Raw genomic sequence first — 11765 nt, forward strand, 5'->3', positions numbered from 1 at the left:
TTAAACAATCGTTCCTTATTTCTTACACAGTTCCTTCCTTTGTCTCTTCCCTTGTGTTTTTGCACTAATAGGTGGACCGTATGTCTTTTCCATGTGGGTGTTCTCGGGATGGCTGCAGTAATATAGCTGGCAGGATAGAATTTAACCCTATACGTGTACGGACCCATTATCTACACACTATCATGAAACTTGAGCTGGAAAATAAGCGCCAGCAACCACGACCTCAACCCCTTGAAGAGGAGCTTCCTCATGCCTCTCTTGCTGTCCATCCTCACCAGGAGACACAGGACTTCCATGAATTCATTGTTGAGAACTATCACTTGGAGAACGAGGCTGCAGTCAGACACCTGCAAAGTGCAGAGGAGCGTCAGAGGCTCTTGGATGAGGGTGATGAGGCTTCTAGTGGTTCTAGTCTCAGTCTGGACTCCAGCGTAGAGTCTCTAGATGTGTGTCTTCTGGAGACTCCTATCTCACTACCACCGTCCACCTGCCATTCCTCCTTAAATCCTGTTTTGTTGTCTTCTAGCTCTTCTGTCCTCTGTTATACTGATGAGGACTCTGGAAGACCAGCTACACCACCGGATTACACTGATGGAAGTGTGGTGTCCATTTATGATCACAATTCAACAGGCTTAGACGCAGGGTCCGAAGTGACAGAATCTGTCCACTCTAAGGCCAACGTACCAAGTGGCTCTGTAAAGGCTAACACTGAGGTTTGCACTATAATGACCCCCTGCTCCAAAGAGGTAGAAACCGCCTCTGAGTCAGGGGGCAATTCCTCTGACTTGGCATCGCAGACTAATGGGCCACTAGACATCTGCATAAGTGGAGGGGGGAAGCTGCGAGAAGATTCTGACAGCCAAACCTGGTCAGGCCAGCCTTTTTCTGCAGAGAATAACCTGACCGCCTGACATTTTTGGCAAACATTTTGCACAAGCCACTCCCAACTTTCCCGCCTCCACTTATATTCCCATGTCTTACTACCCTATGCGCACCTGTGAAAGAAATCTATTTATACAGGCTTTATCCTTCACTAAGGTTCATTTTTGTTATGAGAAAAAAACAAACAAAAAACACTCAGTTTGTGAGGCAAAAAAACAAAACAAAACCCAACAAGAGCGAATACAACTTGTGATTCTTTTTATAAGTACCTTGCAAGCAACTTTTTTTCAAGCCTATAGAAGACTTGGCATACATTGCCTCGAATTGATTTGGTTAATAGAGGTGGCGTTTACCATTTTGCTGGGTTTTGTTGCAATATTCACCAACGGTTTCTCACCCAGTGATGGCGATGTCATTTTAGGTACATCCGGTCTGGTTGTCACCGGTCTGGTTGTCATAACTTGAAACTTTATTCGGAAACTGCCATGCAGATGTAGATCTATGGCCCAAAAATGTGGTCAGTTTGAGAAGTTTACCTGTATTTGACTTTTAGGATTGACCTCTCCTGGAGCTATGTGTTGTCCCATAGACAACATATATAATAATTGGATCCTAATATGTAAATGAAGGAAACATGCCCAGGTAGTATGGTGCTATTGATTAGGGTTAGAGTAAAATCTCAGCATTTGGAGAGCTGAGCTGCCTTTTTTGTCTATTTTAACAATTTTTGGTGTCTTTTAAAATTTCAATTTACAGTGCAGATGCACTTTAACTTCAAGGCAAGTCTTTATAACAGGACTCTAACCTACAGGACTCTCCTCTACTTTATAAAGCTGCTAATCTTTCAACCTGGACAATTTAAGGGGACATTTGTGCTCTTGGACGTGCTAGTCTTTTATCCGTATGGATTTACGGTATCTATTTCAAGCAATGACCCCATTTCACTAAGGGGGTCAGTGCATATGTGTAAACAAGCATTATGTGTAGAGTCCTTTTTTTTTTAAAATTGGGTTTTTACATTAAATTATTGTGTTAAATTATAAAATCAGAGAGATGGATACAAAATATTTATTTCCAGGTATTATTGATCAACCTGTTTGATTTTATTTTGACAAATTTTTAAAAGCAAGTAACCACTGCGATGGTTTTAGTGTGCCACAGATGGTGGTTCTAAGTTGAACATATTGTCCTAGCTTTATTGGCAAAATTCTCAAAGAAATGACATGATACAATTCATCTGATCTAACAGGTTGGTTTAAAACTGGCTAATAAAATATTGCCACCTACAGCTAGGATGGTACAGATTTTGGTCTTAGTGTGTTGCTTTTTTTTTTTTTTTTTGCGTAAACCGGTTTTATTTTGTTACTTTTAGCCAACTCTAAAATCATGGATTAGGCCCCATACACACGACCGTGCCCGTACTTACGGGCACGACTGGCCGCGGACAGTATTCCGCATTTGCGGACCGTGCTCCCATTATAAAGTATGGGAGCACGGTCCGTAAAATAAAAAAAAATTCCTATTTTTTTACGGCTATTTTCTATGTCATGGACACCTTCCCGTAAATATACGGGAAGGTGTCTGTCGGCCATAGAAATGAATGGGTCCATAATTACGGACAAAATCTACGGTCGTGTGCATGGGCCTAACTCTTTCAAATGTATCCAGGCAAGAATTTGGTGTATTCTAAAATATATCACTGCAACGAGTACAGTACTGGAGGTCTAGATAAACTCTTGGGAATGGCAAATTATAAAAAAAAAAAAACACCTACGTGTAACTGACCCTGAAGCGTTATTTTTGAGCTTAGGTCACATGTTCCCATTTCTTTTTCTTGTTCACGCATAGTCTTAACTTCAGTCACAATTGTCACCTATACATTATAAAGTGATTGTCCTTCCGTATTGACTGTTTTTAGTATGGATGATACATTGTATCAGCTAGTGGCTATTGTTTCCATAACATTATTCCACAACAGCAATTATGTATCTGATGCCACCGTTATTCGTCACTACCTACACAGGCATCATTTGGCACATGCACATTGTCATGGTTCTACTAAAGGTCACCCAGGGTAGGGAATGTGTGTTGGAAAGTATGTATGTGTCATAAGTAAATTAATTAAAAATAAGGCATTGATCCATTTCCTTTGTGTCTACAAGCCGTATTATCAATGATATTCTACAGTGCGTCAACACTTTCATACCATCATACTACGCCGGCGCGTCTTATGACATAAGTCTCCACGACCTCTGGTGCAATATGTCAACCTAATGTTTCTTTGGTTACAATTTGTATTTACACATTATGTTTTAAGCAGAGATATGTACATTTCACTGTCATGTCGTGAGATATGCACACGATAAAATAAATAGCACGGTATCTGAAAGTGTTCCCCATGTGTTTTAAGTATCTTTCGGTAAGGGACCCACAAGTGCTTTTTTACACTATTGTGCTGCTTAATGTCTATTCCATTTTTACCCTTTGGTCTATGACAACTTTCAGTAGGGCCGGGCGATTATGACCTAAATCAAAATCACGATTAATTGAACATGTAACCTCGATTACGTTTAAAGAACGATTATTCAGACCACACCCCTTTTTGCATGCCACACACCCCATTTTCTTGCTACGCCATTGAATTAATATTTATCCCCTGTGCCTGCTGTATACTACTGTATATAATGCCCCTAGAACTGCCCCCATAGCTGCCTCCTCACAGTATAATGCCCCATAGCTGTCTCCACACAGCCCCAATAGTGCCCAATAAAAAAAATAATATACATACACACCTAACCCCATTCCAACGACGAGTGGAGGAGATCCCTCTGCTCTTTCGATCTGTGGAGCTCGCCGCAGACAGGCGCGATGACGTCACTGCCTTGCATCTGGCGATACATAGTGAATGGGCCCACTGCCCTACCATTGGATTCAACTGTATCTGCGTCCTGAAGATACAGTTTAAACCAGGAAAAATAATTGAAAAGACCAAAATGTGCAAGATGACGTTGATTAATTGTGCTGAATTTAAAAAAAAATTCAGATTAATTTCCCAGCCCTCACTTCCAGTTTTATTTGCTCCACACCAAACAATAATCTGTCCATCTTCCAAAGAAATGTCATAGATACCTTGTAACTGGAGACCGGTTTTGATAGTTGCTGAAAGGAAATTGTTAGTAAAAAGCATGAAATATTCCTATTATTGAGTTCTACATTAATGTCCGTGGTATATTAATAAATGCTGCTGTTCGATATTATTGTCTATTTAAGGAACCCTCCTGGTAAAACTGATGTGTTGTGCTTCATGCAGAGCCTGTGGGGGTGGTGCATGACTTCTTTTTGAATCTGTGCCATGCACCACCCTCTCAAGACCTCCACTAGGCCTAACAGAGCGTATATTTTTTTTGTCTGGAGTATCCCTTTAATTATGTTGATCTACTACATGGATTCCTCACATGGCTTGTACTATTTCCATATTTTAAATGCTTGTGCCCTACACACAACTTTGTTTTGCTGTTAATTATTGTGTATTACATCATTGGCTATGATTATGGTCTGTACTGAGGCCTTATTTTCCATAGGGATCCGTGCTCCCATTTTCAAGAGATGTTTATGCCAAGATTGCATAGTAGAGATAGTCAGAGACACAAATATACCATAAAACATAAACAAGTGTCACAATTACTCAGTCCAACATGTATTTAGGTAACAGTCGGTGGATTAGACAAGAAAATAATTTAGCTATCAAATTAGCTTTCTAATGCATTCTGGGAAGAGTTTCTGGAAAGTCTAATTGCGGCTTTGAAGGCTGCTATTTTTATTTTATTCGTTTGTATGTAGGAGGCAAGACAAATAAGGACCTTACAATGAAAGCAAAGCGGAATGTCCTATATTTACAAGGTTTCATTCTGCCTCCTATATTCTCCACGATGCACTTATACCTCGGCTTCAGACACATTTTCCTATGGCTGTAGTCTAGAGGTGAATTTCAAAAACATTTTTCTAATTCACAGATTTGGCAGTCAGAATGATGATTATACGCAACCACACCTCTATTGAAGGATACAAAATTGGTGTGTTTCCAGGATTCGGGACTGTCCTGATAAAAGACGTAGCTTCGAGTATCTGTATTAGCAGCTGGTAGAGGTTTTTTTTTTTTATATGGCGGCCTCCAGCGAGTTCTATGTATTAAGTCCAGCAGCTTCCCCTTGTTCGTTAGTACAGATTATTGTCATACCGTAATCACTATGAGAAATGATACTTGCGTATAAGACAAGAAATGAAGCCAAATTTGTTGCAATTCCACTGTCAGAAAGTGGGTTGGACAGGTCTACTAGAGCAGTAGTCTCTAACCTGTAGCTCGCCAACTGTAGAGACTTTATTTCCCAGGGCATGCTAGGAGTTGTAGTTTTGCAAGAGCTACAAGTTGGAGATCTCTGCTCTAGAGGATCCTCCTGTGGGTGAGGTTCTGACTAATGCCTTCAACAAGGCCCATAAAATACAGCAGCAGAAAGCTCCATCCAAATTTGGTAGTAAAGTGGGTCAATTTTTTTATTTTTTATTTAATTCACTAATAACCCAAGAACTGTATGTCCTGTACATTTAATGATAACAGGGAATTGCACTTGTACTGTATAGCTGGAGGGTGGACCCAAGGTACCTTGGTTCGGTACTGGTCACATTGCATGCAGCATACAATTATTTTCTATAGGGGTAAGGCTATATTCACATGAGCGTGTCCGATTTGCGTGCGTAAAAAACGCAGTGTATTTCCTGCATTTCATGTGCGTGCGGCGTGTGTTTTTCAAGTCCGTGCAAGCACTTTTTTTTAAAAATTTCTCTGCATTTGATGCGTGAAACACGGACAGCACATGGATGTCGTCCATGTGCTGTCCGTGTTTTTCACGCACCCTTAGGGTATGTTCACATGGGAAACAAAAAAAACAGCTGCAAAATACGGAGCTGTTTTCAAGGGAAAACAGACCCTGATTTTCAGTAGTTTTTTAAGCATCAATCGTTTTTAATGCGTTTTTACGGCCGTTTTTGGAGCTGTTTTTCTGGGACAATGAAAAACGGATCCAAAAATGGCTCAAGAAGTGCCTTTTTTTTACGGAACGTTTTTTTTTACGTGCTGTTTTTAAAAACGGCCGTGTAAAGTAATGCCCTGTGGGAACGAAACGCCATTGGGCAGATGTTTGGGGGCTGAAAATAGGCTATTTCAACATACCCTCACACTTCAATGGGTGCCCACGTCCGCAAAAATACAGCAATATAGGACATGCAGCGAGTTCCACGCAAAGGACACTCGCTGCGTGAAAACTCACGCGTGTCTGAATAGCCCCATTGAAATGAATGGGTCCGTGTGCTGTCAGTTATTTCAATGTACAGCACACAGACGATGAATACGCTCGTCTGAATGAGCCCTTAGGCTATACGTTTTTTGGTTTTCATCAGGGGTCCCTGTATTTTTGACAGCACAGTCTGCAGTTTTATTCTTGCTGTCAAAAATACTAGAAACCTGACAGACCCAGCATAGCTATCATGGGTCCGTTATGGACGTCATGATTTTAATGTGAACAGAGCCTTTAACAAGGTTGTCCTAGACTAGAAAAAAGGGTACGTTTACTTCTATTTTTCAGAAACAGTGCCACTCTTGTCCATGGCTTGTGTCTGGCATGGCAGCTCATCCTCATTCCGGTTACGTTTTTTGGGCAGAAAAGAAAGCAGACAGAAGATTGGACAGTCAGATTTATATAATGATACTTAAATGTTAATTTTTGCACATACAGTTCGTCCCGTGTTTGCAGATTTGACGTGAAGTCGTTTCTATGTGCTTCGCACTGTAACACTTTGGTCGGAACTATTGTGATCTAGAAGTTATACTCCTCGTCTGCACCATGTTTATATGTAACGTGGCTGGAGAGTTCATAACTTACTAAATTCAAGAAGACTGCTGCCAGCATTTTTTAAAATCTTTACTTGGTAGTTTGCAGAGACCGGGCCTACCTTCTGTGCCCTGCACATATGTTTTCGCTATGTTGGCAACAGATTTGGCATGCAGGATTGAGCTATATCGCTTTACTCTGCAGGTCAGTAAGGGTGAAATCACATGCGGCAGATTTTGTTACAGAAATTTCTGAATGAAAATCAGTCCCATTGATTTGAATGATATTTCTACATGGATTTCTGCAAGTTTCATTTAGATCAATAGACGAATTTTTAGTCGCAGGAATTCCCGCAACAAAATCTGCCGTGTGTGAATCCCCTCTAAGAAAGCTGCTTCTACTTATTATATGAAAATCCTACTAAACAATCATTTAGGCTACATGCATCAAAAGCACAGGTAAAACCCATACTTAGTATTGTGCGCGTTTGTTTGGTTTTTACATTTTGATGCGGAAACAGGTGTGAATTTTATGCTGCGAATTTTGATGTTTTTTTTTTTTTTTTTAAATATAAACTTGTCAGATACAATTCTGAGACGGAAATGCAAGATAAATTGACATGGTCCAGATTTTAAAGTCCACACCACGGGTCAATTTACGTGTGGAAAACTTCTGCAACGTGCAGATGAGATTACTTAGTCTCAGTTACTTTGCTGGTACTGTATAACGCTGCAGAATTTCCGCATGGAAATCCGCCTGTAATAGGCATTGTGTGCATGTGGCCATAGAAAGTAATTTTTTTAGTATAGTCCTACAGAATAGGATGGTGCTATCTATGTGTTCGGAAAAAAATCTAATGTTCATTGTCATCGAGTGAGAAACTGTTTAAATTGCAACAAGCATCCACTCTGACAGTTTCACATAGGTATAGCTGCTTCATTGTTTCATTCCATTTCAAGTGATTTCAAGGGTTGTAACTTTTACATGACTACAAATTGGCCTCAATAATATTTATGCCTGGCCAATATTTTTAAATGTTATGTAAATCTTTGAGCTATATATATATATTTATTTTTTTAAATAAAACTATGTATTAGACATAGCTGTATCTTGCGCTCAAACCCAAATTAGTCAGGTCAATGGGACGGACTGCTTCGGTGACAGCAAGTCCACGCAGCATCCACCTATCATCGATCACATATAAGTCATGAACTTAGATGTGATCGATAATAGCTGGATCCTGCATGTCGGACCTGATGTCACCAAAGCCGTCATTCCCACTGACCTGACGTATTTGGGTTTAAGCGCAAGATACAGCTTCTATCTCAAAAAGTAAAAACATTTGTTTTAATAATGAAACAAATAAAAAGTTGTCTAAAATCTGCTAATACGTTGTTTTATTTAAACATAGAAAAAAAAAACCAGTGCTTAAAGGTTTACATAGCCTTTTAAAGTCTGGTCGCTTCTACTAATAGAATGAAAAGAAGTGCTTCTACTATATGGTTTATATTCAACCATTAAGCCTAATAAGCTACAAAGCACAGATACTGATTTCCTAAAATGTGTGTTGACTTCCTGGTACTACGAAGTTTAGGCCATAGGGTCTGATACTGCTGTGCAGCAGAGGTATCGGCTAATATACAGTAGGATGTGTGAATAGGCCTTAAAATGTAATCTGTGTAGAGACCAGACTACTAGAGCAGCATGTGAAGGGTCAGGTTGGTGCCTCCTCTAAAGGCTTCAGCTGCTTTTTATTTCTTCAATAAAAATCTAACATACTGGACACACTACTACAAAACGGTTTCAGAGAAAGTGGCGCCTTTGCTCATAGCAACCAAAGTCCTTGTTACAGGTTTCCTGTTCCACTATCAGACTGGAGGCTATGGGCTACAAGAACACTATGGGAAAGATTTATTACATGATTTGCACCAGTTTTTATGGTGGAAAACCATCAGCACACCTGTCACCTGAAAACACCGTCTTGCAACTTTTTCAATTTACACCGCTCTCGCCACTTTTCTGAGAAGGGTCCAGGGTTTAACGTTGGCACCCTCGACTCGTTAAATTTACTATAACTTAAGTCAGAAACGATCATAAACTATAGTGAAAATCTAGCCCAGCTTATATCTGGCGTAGATTCTTGTTTGAGCGCACCAACAGTCCAAGTTGCACCAAATTTATTAAGCGCCATCCGCCTCTTAGTAAGTTTAGTACATCTTACTCCAGTAGGCTTTTGTTTAAGACGGTCATATGAAATGCCGATCTTAGTACAACTTCCCCCTTTATTTTCTGGGATGGTTTTGATCCACGGTCTCGTGTAGTTCTACACCTGTGTATTGTTACACATTAAGCCGACAGTGGAGTTTATCAAGTGTATGGACAGAACAGCAGTCCAACAAATCTTCATTTGCCTCAATAAGCCGGCGTGCTAAAAAGCTGCTGTTTGGTTGCTATTGATCTAAGTGGCATTTTTAACACTTTTAGTGCATCTACTTGGGTCCATGGCCTGGCAGAATTGTATTTGAACGTTGCAACACATTACGTTCTTTCTGCATTCATCTCCATTATGTTTGGTTGTTGGGATTGAGTTAACCCTTTGCGGGCATCACATAAGTTGACAATATTTCATCTGTAGCGCTTTCACTATATGGATAGAAATGTCAGAGTTTTGGCAATGCTTTATGCATGATAAATGAACGAACGCACCTTGTCCAAGCCAAAATGGTTTATACCAGAGAAGGCCCCCTTAGTGCCACCCTAAAGTAGGTATTCTATAGCTGTATTCTGGACTTTCCAAGGTGTAAGGGATTGAAACATTTCTACAAAAATCTCCACCTTGGCAAAACATCCCCAGCGCTGGCTTATACCTACTTGCCCAGGGTCCCGGCTGTACACAATGCGGTGTGCCTGACTTATACTTGAAATAGCTGTTACTAAAGTTAACTGTTTGTTTTATGAAAATAAATAAAACAAGAAAGTACTTTTAAATGTGCTATAAAAGATTGATATACAACTTGCACACTAAGAATAATATGTTGCTAGGGCAGAGTGCAAGAATCTTTATTATATGGTATAGACTTTGCTATGTATTGCAAAAACCAGACCGATGTATACTTGGAAAATCAATACATAGTTTATATGACCACGCTACGATGATTTTCTATTGGTGCCTTGAGCTCTAAACAGAACGGCAGGGTGGTCGGAAGTGTACAAACTATGTCAGCAGAATTTCAAGATTCCATCGGATTGATGTAGTTCGGGTGTTTGATTTCTTGTTCATTACACATCAGGTTTCTACATAGAGTGGATCTCCTGCTGATTTTACAAGTAGTCTAAGTATTCTGATGTGATGGGGCATGTCCCATACCGCCACCTTGTGGGAGACCTCATTAAATGCGTTTAACGTGCAATTCTCTCACTTAGGTGTCACAACGATTTCATTTTGTAGTGTTAGCTTAATCTATTTCCCCACCTCTCCTGTTTACCTGTGTAAATCATCCACTCCCTTATTTGAAACTGTACACAAACTTATCATTTTAGTGTAAAATCCAAAGCTTGCCATGTTTTCCCTGCATTCTCATTTGCGTTTCTAGGATTTCTGAATTGTGACAATTCTGTATTTAAGAAAATATTTAAATGTAAAAGTAAATAAAAATTATGATCAAACCATAGCGACAGTCTGGTTGTACTTGCATTTAAACACATCCCTCGTTTATATAATTTAATGAAACCGGATACAGACGATATAGAAATTGTTTGGCTGTGGCTAGAACAGCCTGTGGCCAAAATTAGGGCCGAGCAATTATGGCCTAAATCAAAATCACGATGAATTGAACATGTAACCTCGATTACAGAAAGATTATTTAGGCCACACCTCTTTTTGCACACTACTAGTATAGAATATAATATGCCCCCTGAGCCTGCTGTATACTATACTACTAGTATAGAATATAATATACCCCCTGAGCCTGCTGTATACTATTATACTACTAGTATAGAATATAATATGCCCCCTGAGCCTGCTGTATACTATACTACTAGTATAGACTATAATATACCCCCTGAGCCTGCTGTATACTACTACTATAGACTATAATATACCCCTGAGCCTGCTGTATACTACTAGTATAGAATATAATATACCCCCTGAGCCTGCTGTATACTACTAGTATAGAATATAATATACCCCCTGAGCCTGCTGTATACTACTAGTATAGAATATAATATACCCCCTGAGCCTGCTGTATACTACTAGTATAGAATATAATATACCCCCTGAGCCTGCTGTATACTACTAGTATACAGAAGGTTTAGAGCCAGGGAGGTATACATACAGCATATATATATATATTATACAGCAGGCAGGCTCAGGGTGTATATATTATATACAGTAGTATACCATTCCACTAAGAGTATATGCACACACAAAATAAGTCTGAAAATACGGAGCGGTTCTCAAGAGAAAACAGCTCCTGAGTTTTAGTTGTTTTTTTGTTCAAAGTCGCGTTTTTCACTGCATTTTTAACAGCCGTTTCTCTATAGAGTATGAAAAACGGCTGAAGTGACATGCACTTCATTTTCACTGCCGTTTTGAAAAACGGCCGCGTAAAAACGCCCTGTCGGAAAAGAACGCATATCAATAAGCAGACGTTTGGAGGCGTTCTGCTTCCGATTTTTCAGCCGTTTTTTGGGCTGCGACAGCTGACCAAAACAAGGTTGACTATCTGTAAATAGTGCCGCAAATTCGCTGTGTTGTGCGCTACTCGTGTGGGGGGTGGGGGACCACTCTTGGCTCAGGCAGGCCCCACCAGCTGATTTAGTGGGTCTGCTTGTGCCTCAGCAGCCAGCCTGAACGTGCTGTAACTGATAATCCCTGCACTCCAGCCAGCCATACCTTTGGCGTTCTGGAGGAGTAGCGTTGATGCCGTCACATTGAGCCTGCTCTGCCATTGGCTATCCCAAACGTCAGTAACTACAGGGTGGGCCATTTATATGGAT

At 40.1% G+C, this 11765-nt stretch overlaps 1 protein-coding gene across 4 annotated transcripts in view; it reads left to right on the plus strand.

Annotated features, from left to right (window-relative positions):
• Positions 1–10438, plus strand: part of CSRNP2 (cysteine and serine rich nuclear protein 2) — a 69437-nt gene extending 58999 nt beyond the window's left edge. For all 4 annotated transcript variants that reach the window (XM_075851944.1, XM_075851945.1, XM_075851942.1 and 1 more), the window contains one exon: positions 72–10438. In XM_075851944.1, the coding sequence (XP_075708059.1) occupies positions 72–911 (840 nt within the window). In that variant the 3' untranslated portion in view covers positions 912–10438. The remainder of the gene's footprint in view (positions 1–71) is intronic.
• Positions 10439–11765: the final 1327 nt, after the last annotated feature.

The sequence above is a fragment of the Rhinoderma darwinii genome, chromosome 2 (genome assembly GCF_050947455.1).
Source record: "Rhinoderma darwinii isolate aRhiDar2 chromosome 2, aRhiDar2.hap1, whole genome shotgun sequence".
NCBI lineage: Eukaryota > Metazoa > Chordata > Amphibia > Anura > Rhinodermatidae > Rhinoderma > Rhinoderma darwinii.